The 25,240-nt window shown below is 44.8% G+C and overlaps 1 protein-coding gene across 1 annotated transcript in view; it reads right to left on the bottom strand.

Annotated features, from left to right (window-relative positions):
• Window positions 1–14,905, bottom strand: part of PRR12 (proline rich 12) — a 77,986-nt gene extending 63,081 nt beyond the window's left edge. Inside the window, exon 1 of the mRNA XM_069742591.1 lies at window positions 14,463–14,905. Within this exon, the coding sequence (XP_069598692.1) occupies window positions 14,463–14,548 (86 nt within the window). The 5' untranslated portion in view covers window positions 14,549–14,905. The remainder of the gene's footprint in view (window positions 1–14,462) is intronic.
• Window positions 14,906–25,240: the final 10,335 nt, after the last annotated feature.

Raw genomic sequence — 25,240 nt, 5'->3', positions numbered from 1 at the left:
TGCAGCGTCCCATCCAGTCCCACCCCTGCAGCGTCCCATCCAGTCCCACCCCTGCAGCGTCCCATCCAGTCCCACTCCTGCAGCGTCCCATCTAGTCCCACCTCTGCAGTGTTCCATCCAGTCCCGCCAGAGGCTTTACATCCAGTCCCGCCCCTGCAGCGTCCCATCTAGTCCCGCCCCTGCAGTGTTCCATCCAGTCCCGCCCCTGAGGCTTTACATCCAGTCCCGCCCCTGCGGCATCCCATCCAGTCCCGCCCCTGAGGCTTTACATCCAGTCCCGCCCCTGCGGCATCCCATCCAGTCCCGCCCCTGCAGAACAGCTGTTTAAAGGGATCATAACACTCTACTTTGGCACTCCGTCCCCTCTTTCGTTTAACAGGAGAAGCTTCGCACTTTTAGTGGTGGCTGTGCCTTGTATTATTATTAGTAAAAGGATCAATATTAGTTTTGGGGGTTTAAAAAATACAGAAAAGGCAGAATTACTATTTAAAAAAAAATCTCAACGCTACTGTACTGTATATACAGAAAAAAAAAATAGTTATTAAAGGGTTTCCAACATAACATATACACAACACTACGCCCGCATCGTGCACTATTGTATTTCAGAAATGAATATAAATGGAAGGAACTGAATAAAGTACGAAAGTCGCGGGGACAGAACAACATTTGGATTACTGCACGCCGTAAATTCCATTTTTATCATCCCGTGATGACAATTCGTCACCAAATGTTTTACTGCGTTTTGTGGTTTTTATGACAACTTAAAGCTAACACAAAGTAATGTAAAAAAAAATAATAACAAAAAAAAGGAAAAGTAAAAAATAAAATAAAAAGTCTACTGTATAGATGTTTTAGTAGAGATAAACTGTCCTTGGTAAAAACTCTACCACCAATGCATCTAAAATAAAATAAATAATAATAAAATTAGGGTATGTTCACACTCTGGGGTTTTGCAGGGTGCGAGAGTGTGTATAAAAAAAATAATACAGTGTTTTACAGCACTAACAAAGTGAAGGAGCTGTCCTGCCAAGAGAAAGTGAAGAAAAAGCCGCTGCAAATTCTCCACATGTGAACACACCCTTACGGCCGTAGACAGACCGAGCGATTGGCTGACCGCTATTTCTACTGACTCCCCATCGGTCAAGCGTTCCGGATTTTTCCAATGATCGCCGCCACCCGGCGGAGAACAAAAGGATCAGCTGTTGAACGTCCAATGCGGCGGATCCTTCTCTCTTCCAACAGAAAAAGTTCACACTTGTCAATGAGGTTTTGGAAATATCATTCTGTTTGCTGTTACTGATTTTTTACCCCCTATAAAAAAAAAGGAAAAAAGCATAACAAATGCTAACCATTCAAGGCAGGCGAAAAAACTCAATTGGGGAATACAAAAAAAAATGAAAAACGTATGAAATCTGCACCAAAAATGTATTAAAAATAGGGGGAAACTCTTAAAAAATGATGCAACAAACAATAATCGGAGAAGATTTCTATGATGCAGACACCTGCAGAAAAGAAGGCGGACCTGGCTAGGACGGTGGTCACACCGATATCACACTCCGCTCAGGGTGCATTTCATTTCAGGCTGTTTTTGTGTCTTTTCCGCATACATACAGTGTGGAGGGAGGGGGAATATTTACACATTTGGCCTGAATACGCAGCCAATCAGGTAACAGCTGGCAACCGGAACTGCCATTCTGCTTCTGGCATTCCAGCTCCAGGCCTCGCGGTGCAGACAGGGAACAACTGAGGACGTGACCCACGCATAAGGAACATGGAAGATCACTTTTTTTTTTTAGGAAAAAAAATAAAAATAAATAAATATATATATATATATATATATATATATATATATATATATATATATATATATATATGTACGTACACGCTTTTTTAAAAATATAATATATATATTTAAATAAAATATATAAATTATATACATATATTTTATTTTTATTAATATACTAGATTGTGGCCCGATTCTAACGCATCGGGTATTCTAGAATATGCATGTCCCCGTAGTATATGGACAATGATGATTCCAGAATTTGCGGCAGACTGTGCCCGTCGCTGATTGGTCGAGGCAACCTTTATGACATCATCGTCGCCATGGCAACCATTATAACATCTATGTCGATACTGTGCCAGAATCAGAAACTTGGGATTTCTACGTCCTTTATGACATCACCGTCGCTGTGCCCGTCGCTGATTGGTCGAGGCCTGGCGGCCTCGACCAATCAGAGACGCGGGATTTCTACGTCGGTACTGTCAGAGAGCCAGGATTGCCAGGACAGACAGACAGACAGACGGAAAAACCCTTAGACAATTATATATATAGATATTATATATATTTTTTTATATATATAATATATTAATAAAAAATATATATTTAATTTATATATTTGTTATATATATATATATATATATATATATATATATATATATATATATATATATATATATATAGATAGATAGACAGATAGATAGATGTAAGTAATATTTATAAACATTGTTTTTTATTTTTTAAACAATGAGACACTCGGTGCCCAAGTCACTAAAAAGCCATTTTCCCAATATGCAGAATTGGCCAAACCCAAACTCCCACCAGCCTATGCCATATTTACATTAACCCGAATTTGCTCATGACCTAACGTAAGGGTAAAACTTATTTTTTTTCTACTCCCTTATTATTTTTTTCGCCATGTATTTGTTTTACTTCCTCCCCCGCATCTGTCATCAACTCTCACATCCTCTCCTGTTTATCAGATAGAAATCTCAAGCATGCGTGAATGGCATTATGTCATCAGAAACGCTGGCAGACATGGCAGAGGTGTGGCTGCTCCTCGCTCCTGTGTGCAAAACTACTGGGAGGAAAAAAAAAAAAAAAAGGAAACCCTAAAAAAATAAAAAAATAAATGCTTTGGTGTGCTCGAATGATATGTTCTGAGTCCCCGCAGCTTCATGTCTCGTGGCTGTAAGACAGGCGCAACACATGCAGGGATTTCCTGTTTGTTGGGTAATCCCTGCATATGTTGCGCCCGTCGAACAGCAGCGAGACGTGCAGCCGCGGGGACTCGGAACATATCATTCGAGCACGCCAAAGACACTTGGTTAGCACCCGAGCATGGCGGATAGACATTCAATAAATCAGTGTCTACAAATTATCTTGAATATTTAATTTCCCTGAGAATGATGCATGGCTTTTAAGTCTCCTCACTCTGACATGCCACTCTCCACAAGTAGAAACGCCGCTGTCGCACTTGTCTGGTCCCATGTTCAGACATGTTGAAATCCAACACGTCCAACCCTTCTTTCTCTTGACATCAGTTGCAGGCAGGGCTGTGGAGCCCATTTTGGTGGAGTCGGAGTCATGGAAATTGAGGAGTCGGAGGTTTGGCTTACCGACTCCACAGCCCTGGTTGCAGGTGCAAATCTGTCCATACACATGAGACAGCTGCTGTTTGGGAGACGGCCATTTCTCCTGACTCCCCCATAAATATGAACGCTCATGGTGTGAGAGGAGAAAGCCGATGTCAAGACTCCTCTTTCAGAGGCTTACCTTCCCTGAAAACATTAAAATCTGCTCAATCCTTCTCTTCCACAACATCATCTGTCAGGGTAGAGTCAGGAGGTCCACACATTGGATGGCAGCTCACTCCAGCTGAAAACGAGGGGTTTGGCCAACTTTTGTCTACTGTGTATGGAGGTCTTAGGGTATTGATGACCCTTTCTGAAGAAAGACCACCAAAGTGTGATCAGTCTAGGAACATTTAAGAGAACAGGACTAAAAAGGGATCAACAGACATTAGACCCTGCTGATCTCTAGGTGTATGGGGCCTTCAACAGATGATCTTGGGAGAGATAAGGTTCCAACATGACGACTTTCAGACTAACAATCCTCTAGAGAAAAGCCTCTGCCAGAGAGGTTTGTCGGTGGCTCTCTCAGAGAACATGGGAACTCTTGGCAGAGTGAGCGCTCCTGTGTATAAGAGAGTTGGGGGAGACAGTTGGCAGAAGAACGATCTATGAAGTGTAATGGGGGCTTAAAGAGGTTGTCCCATACTTTTTCATTGATGACCTATCCGAAGAATAGGTCATCAATGTCTCATTGGCTGGGGTCCGACACCGGGCACCCCTGCCGATTAGCTATTATCGGTGTCACTTGAGGAGCTGGACGTCTTCTAGTAGTGACCGAGCCTTACTGTACATCTGCCTCCTATTGTGTAGGACCCTATGGCAGCTACCATCAGAAGACAAAGCAGATCCACATGTGAGTATTTCCGGCCGACACCGATATCTGATCAGTGGGGGGATCGGACATTGATGACCTGTCCTAGGGATAGGTCATCAATGAAAAAGTAGTGGACAACCTCTTTAAATCTCATATTGAATCTGGAGCGTCTTACTCTATGGACCAAAACTGGAGTAGAAGCCAACCATTTTCACAAATTTCCCACAAAGGCTAGCTTCACGCTTAGGACATTCCCGATTAGAGAACTGACCAGTCGGAGATCTCCTGGACCTGAAATCCATAGCCTCATTTATGCCCACAAAGCTGCCGAGCATGGGACAGTAGACCCTTGGCTGGCCCGTACATTGCAGTCTATACTTGGAGGGTGTCTATGCCCACAAAGCTGCTGAGCATGCGACAGTAGACCCTTGGCCGGCCCGTACATTGCGGTCTATACTTGGAGGGTGTCTATGCCCACAAAGCTGCCGAGCATGGGACAGTAGACCCTTGGCCGGCCCGTACATTGCGGTCTATACGTGGAGGGTGTCTATGCCCACAAAGCTGCCGAGCATGGGACAGTAGACCCTTGGCCGGCCCGTACATTGCGGTCTATACTTGGAGGGTGTCTATGCCCACAAAGCTGCCGAGCATGGGACAGTAGACCCTTGGCCGGCCCGTACATTGCGGTCTATACTTGGAGGGTGTCTATGCCCACAAAGCTGCCGAGCATGGGACAGTAGACCCTTGGCCGGCCCGTACATTGCGGTCTATACGTGCAGGGTGTCTATGCCCACAAAGCTGCCGAGCATGGGACAGTAGACCCTTGGCCGGCCCGTACATTGCGGTCTATACTTGGAGGGTGTCTATGCCCACAAAGCTGCCGAGCATGGGACAGTAGACCCTTGGCCGGCCCGTACATTGCGGTCTATACTTGGAGGGTGTCTATGCCCACAAAGCTGCCGAGCATGGGACAGTAGACCCTTGGCCGGCCCGTACATTGCGGTCTATACGTGGAGGGTGTCTATGCCCACAAAGCTGCCGAGCATGGGACAGTAGACCCTTGGCCGGCCCGTACATTGCGGTCTATACTTGGAGGGTGTCTATGCCCACAAAGCTGCTGAGCATGTGACAGTAGACTCTTGGCTAGCCCGTACATTGCGGTCTATACTTGGAGGGTGTCTATGCCCACAAAGCTGCAGAGCATGGGACAGTAGACCCTTGGCCGGCCCGTACATTGCGGTCTATACTTGAACGGCGAATGTTGGGACGTGTGAACAATCACATCCATGAGAAAAGATTGTTTTTCACAGGTGTCTTCCTACATATCGCCGTTGACTTTTACCAATGGATCAGTTAAAAAAAACGGATGGAACGCTGTCGTACATCGCCAATCTTCCGTCCATTGTATACGGATCCTACTAGACTAATTGTCGATCTGCAAAATCGCATGAGAATAGGACATGCTCTCAGATCCGTGATTTTAAAGGATGCGTGAATACATAAAGCGATGTCTGAAAAAAAAAAAAAAAAAAAAAAAAGAGTGTGGAAATGGCAGAAATGCTGTGGAAAAAAAATAGGCAATCCACAGCAAAATCTGTAATGAAAATTTTGCTACGGATTTGCATGCTGATTTTGCCTCTTTGCTAATTTTTCCCAAAAGATCTGCGGCAAATTTGCCGAGCACGTCAATAATATGCAACACTACTGGAATCTTGGCAAAAATGTAATAAAATATGAAAATAATATGGCGTCCCTTGTGTCCCATGGCTGTATTTGAGGGTCTGATCCTCCCGCAGACAGTGCGAGGACGGAGGCCTGCTGTCTGTATACAGCGAAGACAGGAGAAATTCGACATAAACGCGTGTGACAGCCTCTTCCTCCAGCGATCAGGAAGTGGCGGAACGTCAGGCAGCAGCCAATCTCCAGCCGGCGGATCTATAACCTGCCTTTCTCATGGTATTAGTCTTAATTAGTCTTTGTGTCAGGAGCGCTCTTCTTCCTCTTCACTTTCGGATAATTAATGCTGGAAATGAAAACAGCGGCTGGAGATCAAAAAAAAAAAAAAAAATAGCCATATGCCTCACGTTCCAAGATCTCAACCACTTAAGGTTCATTTCTCACCTTCTACCGAGGTGGCCCTCGCATCCGGGGACGTCGACGCTTATTAACGGAGACATTTTAACCCGCGGCCCCGATGGATTAAATGCTCTAATCGGAACGGCGCATTGGGCATTAGAATATTGTACAATCCCCGCTCCGGTACTTAGAAGATTAAACCAGTCAGGGGCCTGGAAAAGCTGGGTTACTAACCCATGCGACATACGTCCATATCCAGGCCTTTTATTTTTTTAGAATTTTAGCGGAAAGTCTTCACTCCCGGGTCACTCAAAGGTCGAGTTCAAATCCGAGCAAGAGATAAAATGATTACCAGGTAAATCCTGAGTGCTCGGGGTGAACGCGGAAGACGCCTCTTAGTGATAAAGCTCCTAACACTAAGGCAAAAAAGGAAAAAAAAAAGAAAAGAAAAAGGTTAAAAAAAAAACCTGTCCCCAGAAGCAATTTGTTTAAACAACCTGTGCTTTACTCTTTATCCCCAGGTCCGATGCCGAGTCTCCTGATGTCAACCAATCAGTGAGCTCAGAGTCTTGTGCTGGCAACTCAAGCAGAGCTGCTGAGCTCAATGATTGGCCGCAGCGCTGTTAATGTGATATCAGTGCTGCAGACAAAAATAGACACAGAGAGAAGCGAACACTCAGAGCTGGACCTGGGGAGGACGAATTAAGTCCCCCATACATTTTACACTAATGTCGTCTGAATCCGACAATATCGACAGGTTCAGCCAACTGTTACGTGTAGGGGGGCTCCGGCCGAATGATGTTGGGGGGGGGGATGTCGATTGGACATGCACAATATCAGACTACTGATCGCGTTGTTCTCCCAGGAGGGAAGCAGCCGGCCCACATTTTTTTTTTTTTAATAAATCCCTTTAGGAGTATGGACTTGTTTTTTTCCACAGCAGCAAAATCTGCACCAAATAGTCCAGATTTACGTACGGAAACTTCAAGACTGCCGCAAAGGACAATTTTTGTTGTAGATTTTCTCCGCTGTATGTGATATTGTTAAAAAAAAAAAAAGTATATTTTGCCATAATTTCGCAAAAAAAAAAAAAAAAAATCAATATGACAGTAACATGTGAATATACCCTAAGGCCTCAACATATTTCATGGTCCGTATTCGAGCTGGCCAAAAGTCTCCTGACATACAGATGAAGCTGTAGGTTCGGTTCAGGAGACAGTATACAGACTGTAACATCCGCTGGTGTGAACACAGCCGAATACTGAGCGCAAAAGAAACTTGAAGTGAATGGGCCGCAAGCTTACAAGAAAAACAAAAAAAAAAAAAAAAACATAAAAAGGACAAAAAATAGACACAAATTAAAGGAAAAATTTAGAGCAAAAAAAAAAAAATGCCTTAAAGTGGAAACAAATCAGATTAAAAAAAAAATGCAATAAGGAAAGGGGTTGAATGGGGAAAATAAAAAGGTAAGAAGTGAGACCTGTAACCACTGAAGGAACGAAGAATGGCGCGGAGAGCGATTTACGTTGCAGGGGCACGATGGCGCTTTCTACCGGACCTACAGACAAACTCCTGGTCTTCTTCCAACGCAAAGACCTCGAGTGTAATTAGCAATGATTTATCTGTATAACCGCGAGTGGGCCGCACATCGCTTCCAGTGAAATTGGATCTTGGGGGCCACAGCACAGGAGGGATGGAGACACCTGTTATGTATCCCTGCCAGAAACCATCGCAAATCCTCCGGCTACCAGATCCACTAGGAAAGGAAAAGGCGTTAGGTCACGACGATGGGTTCCCGGCCAATATACTCAGGGATTTGGAGGTGGCACCCAACTTACACACCTGTTACCTTCCCTCCTCTTACAAGGGAACACCGTGTCTTTCAATAACTGGAAGCCCCACCGGTTGTATTTTTAAGCGCCTTACTCACCCTCCCCAGGCCAGTGTCTTATTGTCTGCAGAGCTGACGTCATGTCGACAATCAGTGAGCTCAGCGGCTCAACCTGGGAAGACCGCTGAGCTCACTGATTGCTATCAGAGTATCAGAGACTTATAACTGGACCTGAGGAGGGTGAGTATAGCCCAGTTTAGTTTGCTTTTTTTCCTTTTAAACAAACTAAACTTTGGGGTTTAATCATTTGTGCCATCCTACAGAGGACGTATATGTGTTACCATTTTGCAGCCAAATTATTAGGGGGTGGCTGTGGAGTCGGTGTCATGGAAATAGAGATGTTTGGCTTACAGACTCCACAGCCTTGTCAGGAGTCGGAGCCCATTTTGGTTGAGTCAGAGTTGGAGTCGGTGTCAAGGAAATTGAGGAGTCGGAGTCGGAGGTTTGGCTTACCAACTAAACAGCCCTGTCAGGAGTCGTGGAGTTGGAGCCCATTTTGGTTGAGTCAGAGTTGGAGTCGGTGTCATGGAAATTGAGGAGTCGGAGTCGAAGGTTTGGCTTACCGACTCCACAGCCCTGTCAGGAGTCGGAGTCGTGGAGTTGGAGCCCATTTTGGTCGAGTCGGAGTTGGTGCCATGGAAATTGAGGAGTCGGAGTCGCAGCATTTGGCTTACCGACTAAACAGCCCTTTCAGGAGTCGGAGTCGTGGCGTTGGAACCCATTTTGGTGGAGTCGGTGTCATGGAAATTGAGAGGTTTGACTTACAGACTCCACAGCCTTGTCAGGAGTCGGAGCCCATTTTGGTCGAGTCGGAGTTGGAGTCGGTGTCATGGAAATTGAGGAGTCGGAGTCAAAGGTTTGGCTTACCGACTCCACAGCCCTGTCAGGAGTCGGAGTCGTGGAGTTGGAGCCCATTTTGGTGGAGTCGGTGTCATGGAAATTGAGGAGTCGGAGTCGAAGGTTTGGTTTACCGATCCACAGCCCTGTCAGGAGTCGGAGTCGTGGAGTTGGAGCCCATTTTGGTGGAGTCGGAGTTGATGTCATGGAAATTGAGGAGTCGGAGTCGAAGGTTTGGCTTACGACTCCACAGCCCTGTCAGGAGTCGTGGAGTTGGAGCCCATTTTGGTGGAGTCGGTGCCATCGAAATTGAGGAGTCGCAGGTTTGGCTTACCGACTCCACAGCCCTGGTGGCATAAAAGCAGCACCGATTAACGAGCCCTTATAATAGGCGCTCGTTTGGATTTATGCTTCCTCATCAGCAGGCTACACTTTATAGGCCTCATTCAGACGTCCGATTTTTGTGATTTTTCCCAGATAGCAGCTGTACCAGTCTGTAGGACCACTCACATGTCCGTGATTTTTCGGTCCACGTAAAATATCAGAGATCCGATTTTGAGCTCAAAATTAACAATGAAGTTTTCACGGACTTTCAGAACGGAGACTTTATTTTCTCCATTACGAGAACATGGGATGACCGCAAAATAATCGGTCCTATTTTCTCATACATGACAAAAAAAAAAATAATAATCGTATGTCTCAATGAGTCTCATAAACAACATCTACCCTGTGCCATACCTGTTCACATTTATCCTGTGCACTATGCTGGGGTCTCCATCTATACACGCCTCCCCAAAAAACAAGCAACATTCAGACGGAAGTCCCCGATAGAGCCGTTCACCACAAAACGGAAGATGAAGTCACTTGTGCACCATCTGGCCACTATCTTCAGCTGGCAACAACAACGTGGTCGACCACCATAAGTACGTAGGTGGTCCATCCTTATACTTCTAGGCCTGAACACCAGGTACATTTAGTGCCGGAACATTTCTGCAAGTACAGCAATATGGTTTTCTGAGCAAATATAACACAACCCACAAAGACGGTTCACTTCCTGGGCTCCGGCGGGGCCTTTTATTTAGCTAGTCAGTGTCTAATGTGGTATCTCATGTACTTGGCAAGTAGCTGCCCACGGCACGTTGTCATCGACGAAGACCCGAACTGTTCAAAAAAAAGTACAAGACGATGGATCCTCAAGCGCCCAGTCTGCAAAATGTTCAGCAACCACAAAACTCTACAAAAGCATCTTCCTTTCCACCTTAGCAAGTAACCACATACTGACAAGAATACGGCCTTCTCGTCTGTAATCACCCGCACTGCCGGCCCTGCCCAGGAACTCAACCTTCGCGCAGGGACACCCGACACATATTTTCTCATGTAATTATCACATTATGTGCACGTAAGTTACTTAAATATGACTTACAATGAAATAAACAGCTGAATGAATGGAGGCCTCGAGGGCAGGGTGAGCAGAGCCGTAATTTTGGGGTCAATATTAGAGCTACAGAGAGACCCCAATGGTCTACTGAACCGAACCCAAAGCGGTCACCTGGCACCATTCTCTTCCACATGAGAGGAGAGTAGGGCCGATGACGTTACGACCCCACATGAACGGATCTCAGTATCATCGAAGCAGAAGTAAGTGGCACCGGATGACCCATCTGAATATTTGCAGAACCCATTCACCGATTTAGGTTGGACCAGAAGACCGTCTGATGTGTACGGAGGCCACCTGACTGATGACAACAAGGGAGAGGGGGACCGGCCAGCGGGAATCTGAATGCTTGATCCTTTGGTTTTCATAAAAAATAAGCTGCTGCCAGAAGTGTCTGGCAGCGGCTTTCTCCTCTCTTCCAGATGAAGACACATGAACACTCTGCCGAGCTGGGAGAGATCCCTGTCTGCTAAACAAAAGTCCAGTTGACGGAGCTCTCTCGTTTGTATAACCAGCTTTTGGTCACCAAAAGTCCAGCCACTGAGGCCAAAATACAGATTATACCCCCTTTAAAAAAAATGGGCAGAACACACCCACCGATTTAGGTTGGTCCAGAAGACCATCTCATGTGTATGGAGGCCACCAAACTGATAACGACAAGGGAGAGGGGGATCAGGCAACTGGAATTTGAGTGCTTGATCCTTTTGTTTTCTTAAAAAAATAAGCTGCTGCCAGAAGTGTCTGGCAGCAGCTTTCTCCTCTCTCCCCAATGAAGCCTCTGCCGAGCCAAGCACTGAGTGTCTGCTAAGCAAAAGTCCAATTGACAGAGCAAGATCACCAAAAGTCCAACTACTGAGGCCAAAATGCAGACACATAGTTTTATTGATCCACGAGACTTGTAGCGCGTCCTATTTTCATCCATTTTGTGGCTCCTTCACCCAATAAAGTCCATGTAATATCGAAACATGGGACAGACTTGGTACTTCAGCGTTCCATCCATGATGAAACCGTTTTTTCACTGATCCATTGTTAAAGTGGTTGTCCAGGTTGATAGTCTGCAGTCACTCCATGTGACTGTAGACTTGTGAATCCTCTCAGCGCGAGCACCGAACACTGTCAGGATTCTCAAATCGCGAGAGGGGATGACCACGTGACTGCACATAGGCGATCTGCATACTTTCGGCCACATTCTTTGAATACGTGTGGTGGGGTGATTGTTCGCTCTTGCTGCCGGAAACAGGAGAATCCTGACGGCGTACGGTGCTGACGTCACGTTGACAGCACTGCAGCTAATCGCTGAGATCAGCAGCTCTGTCCGAGTTGACGGCACAGGCCGCTCAGAGCTGCTGAGCTTAGTGATGGGCTGCAGCGTTGTCAAAGTAACGTCAGCACTGCAGACAATACCAGACACCGGGAGATGATGCGGAAACTCAGCGCTGGACCTGTGGAAGGCGAGTAAAGAACGGGTTATTCTGTAGCCCCTTAAATGACACTTGGCCAAAGGAAGAATGACCAGAAAGATCAATCACGGACTATGGTGCCAAAAACTTTTTAGACACAGCCGACTTCTTTCCAGACAATAACCGATGGTCGCTCCTTGCCAAGTTGCACCTGACGAAACGTCCGACACAATCCTCATATATTATGTGCAATTTTTTTTACAAACTTTACAATCAAAGTCTCAACTAAACAACAAAAAGGGAAAAAAAATACATAAAAAGAAGAAAAATTAAGATTTTTGGCATCTAACAACATACAGACTCAAACCAAAATTCCTTCCGAAAACGTATCCGTGAGCCGTTCTCTCGTTAAGCTCGGATACATAGTTTCCCATTGTATTAATCAATCAATATATTAAGTTGGGGAATGGCGGCTCAATGATTGCTTTTTTGAGAGCGATGAGGTCTGAATCGGACAGACAACTCGCGCCTCAACCTCAGGAGCATCACTCACAATTGGCGCAAGGGGTCATAGGACGTCAGCGAGGGCCCAAATTCCTTGTGCACCGATACATCCCATATCCTGTATTATTACATAAGTCGGGCGATCCCAGCGGAATACGTGCCTGATATGTGACCACCCACCTGCCAGGAACCAACAAGGACGGACAACCCAAGCGTCAAAACGAGACGTATCCAAGCCATGGCCGAAAAAAAAAGGACAATTCAAGGACTTCCATTTACTGCCAATTTTTGTGTTTTTATTTTTTTAAGGTTTTAGGGTTCCTTTAAGAGTAGATCCGTCAGTATATACTGCACGTCATGAAATAACACACCAAAGGTAACGACTGAAGGTGTGATTTTACCGTCATCTGCACGTGTTATGTTCCCTATTAGCGTAGCCATATCCCACTTGTAAACAAAATAGTCTGGGAATATCCAAATAATAATAATAATAATAATAATAATAATAATATTATTATTAAAAAAATAAAAAATAATAAATATAAAAATATGCAAAATAATAAAGAATAATAATATAAAAATATACATAAAATATGCAAAATAATAATATAAATAAAACTAATAAATTATATAATAATATACAAAATAATAAATATAAAAATATACATAAAATATATAAAATAATATAAATAAAACTAATAATGATAAAATATACAAAATAATGATAAATATAAAAAAATATAAATAAAGTAATAATATAACTAAAAATAATAATGATATAAAATATAAAAATAAATTATAAAAAAAAACAAAATAATGATAACTATAAAAAATATACATAATAAAGTAATAATATAACTAAAAATAATAATGATATAAAAATATTAAAAAATAATATAAAATATACAAAATAATAATAATATATAGAATAATAAATATTAGAAATAAAAATATATACAAAAATAATATAAAATAAATAATTATAAATTTAAAAAAAAATGCAAAAATAATGAAAAATAGGAATTAAAAAAATAAATAAATTGCATATTCAACACCCGGAGCAATTTCTTTAATTAGGCCCCCAACATACATTTGGATATTTTTAATCACGCCACCATTTTTTTTTAAAGTTTTTATTTCATATCCATTAGCACCGGCGTTCTGTCTGAATGGCTTTGTCACTGTAATGAATTTCACCGCAATGCCTTCCATCTTTTTTTTTTTTTTTTTTTCTTTCCCCCCTCCTGCAGATAAGCATCCAGCTTTTGGTCAGGGTGGGGGGGATAAAAGGGGATGCTTTCCCTTTCACACACAAAAAAAAAAAAAAAAAAAAAAATGAAAGGGCAGCCATAATTAATACTTAGTTATGGAGGGAGGGAAGGTGGCCGCTCAGTCCCCTCCTCCTCCACACCTGGCCTTAGTATTGCATATGCAAAAAAAATAAACAAACTGACACCCCCACAACAGAAGCCCCCCCATCACCCTTCACAGCAAATCAATCACCCCAAATATTCACTAAAATAAATAAATAAAAAATAATGCAATTTGCTTTTAGACAATAGAAGCCAATTAACCCCACAAGCACTGGCATCCATGCCCTCTTTATTATTTTTATTTCCATAAATGCACCCCCAATTTTTTTTTTTTGTTTCCAATAATCCACCCCATCCCCCTCCCCAGCTAGAAAAAAAAAAAAAAAAAAAAGAATGAGGCAAAATGGAAGGAAATCCCTTTTGCTTGCAACGTGCTCCCTGCTGCAGACTGCAGGCCTGGAGCAGACAGGGCTGGATTCATTCTCTTTTTTTTTTTTTTCCCTCCCTCCCGCTCCTCTTCTTCTTTTGCAACCATCAAGGAATTTGATGCGGGAGGGCGCACTCTTGCTTTTTTTTTTGGAATGTCTGGGTGCTAATTTTTAGGGGGTCTGACCCCCCAAGTCCTAAACTAAAATAAAGGGGGGTGTAAATGCAGCATTGGGTCAGCCCTGCAGCTCTCCACCTCCCTCCCACAATCTGTGCAGCCCCCCATGTCCTGGCCATGCGTGCCCCCTGCACCCCACACATGGGACCCCCAGCAGATGCCATGTCCTCCTACCTTGCCTTTGCCGTCCTTTCGTAACTCCATCCCGAGCCAGCTCCCAGAGGGTCTCCAAAGCCTGCGGTTGGATAATTTCTATCCATTAATTTCTCTGGAAAGGATTTTATTAGAGGGGTCGTTTTTGTTGTCGGCCCCCTGCTCCCCTCTCGCCCTCCTCTGCAGGCTGATCGCTTCTGCTTCCTTTCTCTCGGTCTCTCCTTCTCCTCCTGTGATCAACCAGCCCCTCCACAGAAATCCACCACCCCCTCAGATGTGGCGCTGGCTGCGGGGTCCCCCTGTGGCCGGAGAGCTCCTCAGCCCCCCACAAGGCTCGGTCTGCAAACCTCCCTGGGCTGGAATATTGCGAGCGGATTTTGTTTTTTTTCTCATGGTGCAGCCATTTTTGCAGTCTCTCTATGTGTCTATTTCAGCTTCCCAGCATACATTTCACTGAACTGTACAAAGGGGGAGGGGAGGAAGGAGGCAGGGAGGCAGGCAAGCAGGAGGGAGGCAGGCAGGAGGGAGGCAGGCAGGAGGGAGGGAGGCAGGCAGGAGGAGGAAGGGGCTGACACAGGCAGCTAAAATTACACCAGAGACATCCTCACCACTGTACAGCTACAGCCAGGCCACCCTGCACACACTGTCTGCACACACAGGGCCACCCTGCACACACTGTCTGCAAACACACACAGCCAGGTCCACACTGCAGACACACAGAGCCAGGGCCACCCTGCACACACTGTCTGCACACACACACAGGGCCACCCTGCACACACTGTCTGCAAACACACACAGCCAGGGCCACACTGCAGACACACAGAGCCAGGGCCACCCTGCACACACTGTCTGCAGACACACACAGCCAGGGCCACCCTGCACACACTGCAGACACACAGAGCCAGGGCCACCCTGCACACACTGTCTGCAGACACACACATCTACATACAACCACGGCCACCCTGCACACACTGTCTGCACACACACACACACACACAGGGCCACCCTGCACACACTGTCTGCAGACACACACACAGCCAGGGCCACCCTGCACACACTGACTGCAGACACACACAGCCAGGGCCACCCTGCACACACTGTCTGCAGACACACACATCTACATACAACCACGGCCACCCTGCACACACTGTCTGCACACACACACACACAGGGCCACCCTGCACACACTGTCTGCACACACACACAGTTAGGCCCACCCTGCACGCACTGTCTGCAAACACACACAGCCAGGGCCACACTACAGACACACAGAGCCAGGGCCACCCTGCACACACTGTCTGCAGACACACACAGCCAGGGCCACCCTGCACACACTGCAGACACACAGGGCCACCCTGCACACACTGTCTGCAGACACACACATCTACATACAACCACGGCCACCGTGCACACACTGTCTACAGACACACACATCTACACACAGCCAGGGCCACCCTGTACACACACACACAGAGCCAGGGCCACCCTGCACACACTGCAGACACACAAAGCCAGGGCCACCCTGCACACACTGTCTGCAGACACACACATCTACATACAGCCAGGGCCACCCTGCACACACTGTCTGCAGACACACACACCTACACACAGCCAGGGCTACCCTGTACACACTGTCTGCAGACACACACATCTACATACAGCCAGGGCCACCCTGCACACACTGTCTGCAGACACACACACATCTACACACAGCCAGGGCCACCCTGTACACACTGTCTGCAGACACACACATCTACACACAGCCAGGGCTACCCTGCACACACTGTCTGCAGACACACACATCTACATACAGCCAGGGCCACCCTGCACACACTGTCTTCAGACACACACATCTACATACAGCCAGGGCCACCCTGCACACACTGCAGACACACACATCTACATACAGCCAGGGCCACCCTGCACACACTGTCTGCAGACACACACATCTACATACAGCCAGGGCCACCCTACACACACTGCAGACACACACATCTACATACAGCCAGGGCCACCCTGCAAACACTGTCCTCCCAGAAAATTATTACAATTACACACATTTTGTTATGCACGTGATGATTTCCTTTGTGTGTATTGGAGCAACAGAGAAATAAAGGCAAAATGGACATAAGTTCACATACAACCCCAAAAATGGGCAAGTTATTGGCACCTTTCCAAAATTGTGGGTAAACAACTTTATTTCAAGCATGTGATGTTTGCTCTAACTCACCTGTGGCAAGTAACAGGTTAATATGAAAATCACACCTGAAACCAGATATACAAACACAATAATAAATGTAGCAATACAATAGTAAATATATAATAAAAAGGGTAATATATTAATTTAATAATAAGCATATACAAGTACAATAATAAATATAGAAATATAATTATGTATATACACTGTTCACAAACATAAAGGGATCACTCAAATAACACATCCTAGATCTGAATGAATGAAATATCCTCATTGAATACTTTGTTCTGTACAAAGTTGAATATGCTGACAACAAAATCACACAAAAATCATCAATGGAAATAAAATGTATTAACCGATGGAGGTCTGGATTTGGAACGATACTCAAAATCATAGTGGAAAATCAAATTACAGGCTGATCCAACTTCAATGGAAATGCCTCAAGACACGGAAATGATGCTCAGTAGTGTGTGTGTGGCCTCCACGTGCCTGTATGACCTCCATACAACGCCTGGACGTGCTCCTGATGAGGCGGCGGATGGTCTCCTGAGGGATCTCCTCCCAGACCTGGACTAAAGCATCCACCAACTCCTAGACGGTCTGTGGTTCAACGTGACTTTGGTGGATGGTGCAAGACATGTCCCAGATGTGTTCAATCGGATTCAGGTCTGGGGAACGGGCGGGCCAGTCCATAGCTTCAATGCCTTCATCTTGCAGGAACTGCTGACACACTCCAGCCACATGAGGTCTGGCATTGTCCTGTAGTAGGAGGAACCCAGGGCCAACCGCACCAGCATATGGTCTCACAAGGGGTCTGAGGATCTCATCTCGGTACCTAATGGCAGTCAGGCTACCTCTGGCGAGCACATGGAGGACTGTGCGGTTCTCCAAAGAAATGCCACCCCACACCATTACTGAGCCACTGCCAAACCGGTCATGCTGAAGGATGTTGCAGGCAGCAGATCGCTCTCCACGGCGTCTCCAGACTCTGTCACATGTGCTCAGTGTGACCCTGCTTTCATCTGTGAAGAGCACATGGCGCAAGGGGTGAATTTGCCAATCCTGGTGTTCTGTGGCAAATGCCAAGTGTCCTGCACGGTGTTAGGCGGTGAGCACAACCCCCATCTGTGGACGTCGGGCACTCAGACCATCCTCATGGAGTTGGTTTCTAACCGTTTGTGTCCTCCTGATGATGACAGTTTAACCGCGTTGTGATTCAACACTAAAATCCTTGTTTTGGTCTCATTTCCAGCGCTCCTAGGACCGTTATTACTATTCTTTACTGCATTTTGCAGGGCTCTGGCAGTGCTCCTCCTGTTCCTCCTTGCACAAAGGCTGAGGTAGCGGTCCTGCTGCTGGGTTGTTTCCCTCCTACGGCCCCCTCCACATCTCCTGGTGTACTGGCCTGTCTCCTGGTAGCGCCTCCAGCCTCTTGACACTACGCTAGCAGACACAGCAAACCTTCATGCCACAGCTCACATTGATGTGCCATCCTGGATGAGCTGCACTACCTGAGCCACTTGTGTGGGTTGTAGAGCCCATCTCAGGCTACCACGATTGTGAAAGCACAACCAACATTCAAAAGTGACCAAAACATCAGCCAGAAAGCATTGGTACTGAGATGTGGTCTGTTGTCCCCACCTGCAGAACCACTCCTTTATTGAGGGTGTCATTAAAAGTGGCATAGCATGGATTTATAGCATTACATGGATATATATTACAAATAAATATATATGTAATATAAATAATATATTATTAATTAATTAATATTATAAAATAATTATTTAATACATATTATTATACATATAATACATAAAAATTAATTAAGAGTGGCATAGTTTGGATTGCTGGCTCCTAGATGAAGACAAGTATTGCACCCCCTAAACCAGTCATGATCCTCCGGTCTTCAGTAAGGAAGAGGGGCCTCAAATTGTCTCTGGAGTTGGTTCCCTAACTATCACTGTTCCAGGGGTGCTCTTAAAGATAGAGAGGCCCGAGTCTTCGACCATACTATGCTCTTGTTAAAAACCTAATCTGTCCCCTCCCCCACTCCATGAGGCATGGGACAGAAATGAAACGTAAACTGTGTTATGGCGGCCTCCACTTCAACCACACCCCTTGCCCCGGCAACAAATATGGTGGAGGAGTGGGTCTTCTCCTTTCTTCAAACTGCACCTTTAACCCTATCACACCTCTACCCTACCTTATCCTCCCCTCTTTTGAAGTCCACTCTGTCTGCATCTACTCTCCCTCCAACCTCCAAGTGGCTGTCATATACTGAGTCCGACCTCTGGGCCTGGTCACTGCCTTTATTGACCAATTCTCCACCTGGCTTCTTCACTATCTATTGACATTCCCATTATCATCATGGGTGACTTCAACATCCCCATTGATACCCTTCAGTCAACAGCCTCTAAACTTCTGTCCCTTACTTTTGGACTTACTCAGTGGTCTTCCACAGCCACCCACACAGGCGGACATACACTAGGCCTGGTCTTCACCCGTCTCTGCTCTCTATCTAGCTTCACCACCTCCCCTCTCCTTCTATCCGACCACCATCTGCTCACTTTCTCATCCCTGTCCTCCTCACCGGTCACCCAAGCCAGCAACTTGCGCACACACGCAGGAACCTTGCACACCTAGACACCCGCACGCTCTCTGACTCTATCCTACCACTGGCATTCATATTGTCGCTCCCCGACACAGACACTGCTTTCTACAATGCCACTCTCGCATCAGCTATTGACATGGTCGCCCTTCTCGTTCATGGCAGAGTGCGACATATCAATAGACAACCCTGGCACAATAACATCACTAAAAAGCTCCGGCAAGTGTTCAGGGTTGCAGAGCGGCATTGGAAGAAAACACATTCGCAAGACGACTTCACTGAATTCAAACAAGCAACACTGGCTTTTAAATCTGCTCTCACCTCTGCTAAACAGGCCTACTTCACAACCATCTTGTCTTCCCTATCCTACAACCCCAAACAGTTATTCAAACCTTTAACTCCCTCCTTCGCCCCCCCACTGCCTCTCCAACCTCCCTCATCTCTGGTGAGGACTTTGTCACACACTTTAAAAATAAGATCGACCAAACAAGGCAAGTCTTCATTGTTCAACCACCACAACCCCTTTGTATACCAGACCAATGCCCAAACCCCATAACCTCCCTATCCAACATCACTGAAGGGGGGCTTAACTGTCTCCTCTCCAAATCGCACCTCACCACCTGTGCGCTCGACCCCATCCCATCCCACCTCCTGCCCAACCTCACCACCACTCTTATCCCATCCCTAACCCACCTCTTCAACCTATCACTAACTTCTGGCGCCTTCCCTTCTGCTTTCAAACATGCCACAATCACGCCTATCCTTAAAAAGCCAACTCTTGATCCAACTGCTATATCCGGCTATCGCCCAATATCGCTGCTTCCATTCGCTTCCAAAGGCCAGGAGCAGCATGTCCACGCTGAACTTTCCTCCCACCTCTCATCTAACTTGCTCTTTAACAATCTACAATCTGGTTTCCGCCCCATCACTCAACTGAGACAGCCATGACCAAAATTACTAATGACCTACTTACAGCCAAAGCTAACGGACAATACTCTACACTCCTCCCTCTAGACCTGTCCTCTGCTTGTGACACAGTTGACCACTGCCTCCTACTACAGATCCTCTCCTCCTTTGGCATCAAAGACCTCGCCCTATCCTGGATCTCCTCATATCTTTCCAACCACACATTCAGCATCTCCCACTCCCACACTACCTCCTCATCCCACCTTCTCTCTCTTGGAGTCCCCCAAGGCTCTGTTCTAGGACCCCTACGCTTCTCAATCTATACACTTGGCCTGGGACAACTCATAAGGTTTCATGGATTCCAGTACCACCTTTATGCTCATGACACTCAGATCTACCTCTCTGGACCAAACGTCACCTCTCTGCTGTCCAGAATCCCGGAATGTCTAACATCCATATCCTCCTTCTTCTCTTCTCGCTTCCTCAAACTCAATGTGGACAAATCTGAACTCATTATCTTTCCTCCATCTCATAGATCTTCCTTACCTGACCTATCTATCACAATTAACAACATCACGCTTTCCCCCGTACCGGAAGTCCGCTGCCTCGGAGTAACCCTTGAGTCTGCCCTGTCCTTCAAACCGCACATCCAAGCTCTTTCTACCTCCTGTCGCCTCCAGCTCAAAAATATCTCCATAATCCGTCCTTTCCTCAACTGTCAATCTACTAAAATGCTTGTGCATGCCCTCATCATCTCCCGCCTTGACTACTGCAACATCCTTTTCTGCAGTCTCCTTGCTAACACCCTTGCACCTCTCCAGTCCATCCTTAACTCTGCTGCCCGACTAATTCATCTCTCTCCTCGCTACTCCTCCGCTTCCCCCCTCTGCAAATCTCTTCACTGGCTCCCATTCCCTCAGCGTATCGAGTTCAAATTACTAATACTGACCTACAAAGCCATCCATAACCTGTCTCCTCCATATATCTCTGAATTAATCTCCCGATATCTTCCCTCACGTAATCTCCAGTCCTCCAATACCTCCTTCTCTCCTCCACACTTATTCACTCCTCACCCAACTGCCTCCAAGACTTCTCCCGAATATCCCCCATCCTCTGGAATTCTTTGCCCCAACACGTCCGACTATCAACCACATTCGGATCCTTCAGCTTCAGACGGAACCTGAAAACCCACCTCTTCAGGAAAGCCTACAGCCTGCACTGACCCCGCTGCCTCCTCACCACTACTGAAGCTACCGCCTCACCAACACCGGAGCTGCAGCAACCCCTCAACCTACTGTCTCCTTCCCCATAATCCTGTAGAATGTAAGCCTGCAAGGGCAGGGTCCTCGCCCCTCTGTATCAGTCTGTAATTGATAGTTTGCTTACTGTAAGTGATATCTGTAATTTGTATGTAAACACCTCCTCATGTACAGCACCATGGAATCAATGGTGCTATATAAATAAATAAATAATAATAATAATAATAGATACAAAGACAAAACAGGGATAACAGAAAACCTCTATCTAACTAACAATAGGGAGGAGGATAGGGACAGGGAGGAACAAACTAAATGAGAAAAGGGACCAGGAGATAAACACACACATACAACAACAACCGCAAACTACAGAACACCACAACTGCAAGTCCAAACTTCAACTACTTAGCTTTAGCACAAAGCACAGGAAGACAAATCTTTCACCAGCAGGGACTAAACATTCAGAGCCTGTATATATAGAGGGAGTAAAGGGTAAGCAGTTGCAGCTGAGAACAATCAAACTGTATTGTTTCAGTACTGAAATTAGAACATGAGAGAGTATTTGTGGCCCATTTTCCTTGGATTCTTGAGGAACCGGACTACCTTTGTAACCTGAGCAGGCCTCGTACTACCAGTAGTGACAGAGACACTAGACATATGTTTCTTATCCATGTTTTTCATGGGCAGAACATGTACCCGTTATAGGCTTTGGGGCTATTCACATGTCAGTGGGTTTTTTGCTGACAGAGATCACAGAAACATGTCGATTTTCATCCACGTTACAGATCAAAATTACAGATACAAGTCTGTGGCTTAGTGAAAATCACTTGTTTTTCACGTACGAGAGCTATCCGTGATAACACTTGTACCTGTGATAGTTTATAGGGATATTCTCATGTCCGCGATATTTCATAGACTGAGCATTCCGTGTAATATTGCGGAGACACGTCCGATTTTAATGCAAGTCTATGGCTCCGTGAAAAAGTCGGACTGAACTCGGATGACATCCAAGTGCGGTCCGATTTTCACAGACTGTGACGAAGGAGAAGGTGGAGACACTTTTTTTTTTCTTCAAGTACGAGAAAAACTGATGACACTCGGACTAAACTCTGATCAGAATAATTGGTCTGTTTTACTTATACGTGGGGAAAGCGGATGTCTGAACGAGACCTAACCAGAGTTGAGCAAAAAGATTTGCAGAACCTGAGTCCAGCATCCACATCAGTGGTCCGTGGCAGTCCTGTGAACCTCCTCCTGATTACCGGCATCCTCGGCACCTCTTCTGATTACTAGTCCTGGCGTGACGTCATGCAATGCATCAAGCCGAAATGAAGTCCTTGCGCCCGGCCTACTAATCAGAAGAATATCGGCAGCTAGGAGGAGGTTTCGGTTCTGAAGTGTAAACTTTTCTCAAGTCTTAAGTTCACACTACAAAAGCAAAACATCACTATTATGGTCTGATAAACCACTTTTTTGCCATATCTCTTTGGTCTGTCTATCTAATTATCTATCTAATTATTATCTATCATCTGTTTGTCTCATATCTATTTATTATCTATCTATATCTATTATCTATCCATCTATTATCTATTTATTATCTATCTATCCATCTATTATCTATTTATTATCTATCTATCCATCTATTATCTATCTATCTACTATCTATCTATATCTATTATCTATCTATCCATCTATTATTTATCTATTATCTAAATATCTATCTATATCTATTATCTATCTATCATCTATTATCTATTATATATCTATTTATCTGTTATCTATCTATTATATATGTATCATCATCTATCTATTATCTATCCATCTATTATCTAACTATCTATCTATCTATCATCTATCTATTATCTATCTATCTATCTATTATCTATCATCTGTTATCTATCTATTATCTATTATCCATCATCTATCTATTATCTATCTATTCTCTATTTATTTATCTATCTCATATCTATTATCTATTAATCATCAATTATCTATCATCTATCTGTTATCTATCTTTACATTATCTATCTATTATCTATCTATTGTCTATCTATCTATCTATCTATTATCTATATATTATCTATCTATCTATCTGTCTATCTATCTATCTTATCTATTATCTATCTATCATCTATCTATCTATTATCTATCTATTATCTATATATTATCTATCTATCTTATATCTATCTATACAGATATTCTTGTAAATAAGCTTATAAACATAATCGCCCTAGAGAGAAGAGACAGAGAACCTGAATGGGAAACCACTGGGAACACCAGGTCCCTGTTGTGTCTAGGTGAGGAAAGAGACGGCATTATCTAGATGTCTGGTCTTGTCTGTAAGGTTAACTGATGTAAATGACATCATTATTAATGTCTACGTACAGTTTTCTCCAGACATCCCACACTCACGCTCACGCTGCAAACCTTTATTCCACAGCATTATTGAATAGTCATTAAACAGGTCGGATAAATATGTCCATACAATTACCGCACTTAGAGATTATTATCTATTTTTCTCCACTGAACAGATAGGGTTTTCAAGTTTGAGTGTAAAAAGAGATTTATGGAATTAAGATGAAAAGCACGAGCCGAGGGGATACAGATGTCGATACGGCCGTGCGTGAGTGTATGTAGGTATGAATGTGATGGAAAGTGATTGATTTCTGTGGCACAAATGTGAGCTTATTGCAGTAGAAATCCAATGTGAAGACTGGACCTATCTACCATGTAACATTAATTGATAAAAGGCGGGTTCATGGAGGTCCTTACACAGGACTATAGAAGCCCCACATACACTATAGACTAATGTTGACCAAACCCAACAATATCGATGGGTTTGGCCGACAGTCTCACTTGTTTGGAGGCCCCAGAGAGATGACTATCAGGAGCCGGCATGTCCGATTTCAGATCGTCGATTGTTTTGTTCTGTCTGACCATGTCTCTTTCATAGAGAACACAGGGGTCCTAAAGAGAGCTCCAGATGGCTATCGGCCGAATGATCGGACAAACCATCATTCGTCTAACAGCCATCAAAGGTGTATGGGGGCATTAGGGACTCTGCACAAAACAATACCACGTACATGGACCCCATGATGAATTGACCAGTTCCTTAAGCATCAGCAGCCTTCAGTTGTCGCTGCTCTACATCTTTTGCAAAACAGCTCCCTGTATCTCAGGGTCTTGCCATCTCTCCATGAACATGCAGAAGGCTCTCGGGGAAAAATAGTAAGACCTCTTGGGTCCCTGGAAAAATTGGCAAAAATTTTTTGGAGTACTGCAGAAGCCTGCTATAACCTTCCAAAAGCAGCACTCTCGCGTAGTCTTGGAAAATAGGTGTGTGCGACGTGCACACTGTCATGATTCCCCTGTATGGCCCGTGTTTGTGGGCTGCCGTGTGACCGCATCCGGATTCTTTCAATTCTCTTCTATTGCGGTATGTGGCCACATGTATGTAAATCGAACACATGGGACCTCGTGTATGCCCAAAAATAATAACAGTGTGTGCATTACACATGGTCACAATTCAGCATTCACAGACTTTTCTTTTGAGACCGGACAACCCCTTTAAGGATTCATGTGCATGACATTAGAATGATTCGTCTTTATTTATTTTTTTCTTAACGGCTTAAATATAAGGGGCATCTACATGTTCACCAAAATTATAGATATTATCCAACATGGTCACGTTATGCAGGACGCTTATGGATTTATCCACGGCCTGGCTGGTACCATATCTGAAAAAAAGTTCCAAAGATAATAAGATATAGCACATCAGTACAATCCTGCCAACTTTTAGCATTCTATTTTTTCCACATCATTATGGGGGCAG

This window comes from Ranitomeya imitator, chromosome 10 (genome assembly GCF_032444005.1).
Source record: "Ranitomeya imitator isolate aRanImi1 chromosome 10, aRanImi1.pri, whole genome shotgun sequence".
In the NCBI taxonomy this organism is placed as follows: Eukaryota; Metazoa; Chordata; class Amphibia; order Anura; family Dendrobatidae; genus Ranitomeya; species Ranitomeya imitator.
This window is presented reverse-complemented; position numbering and strand designations above follow the sequence as displayed.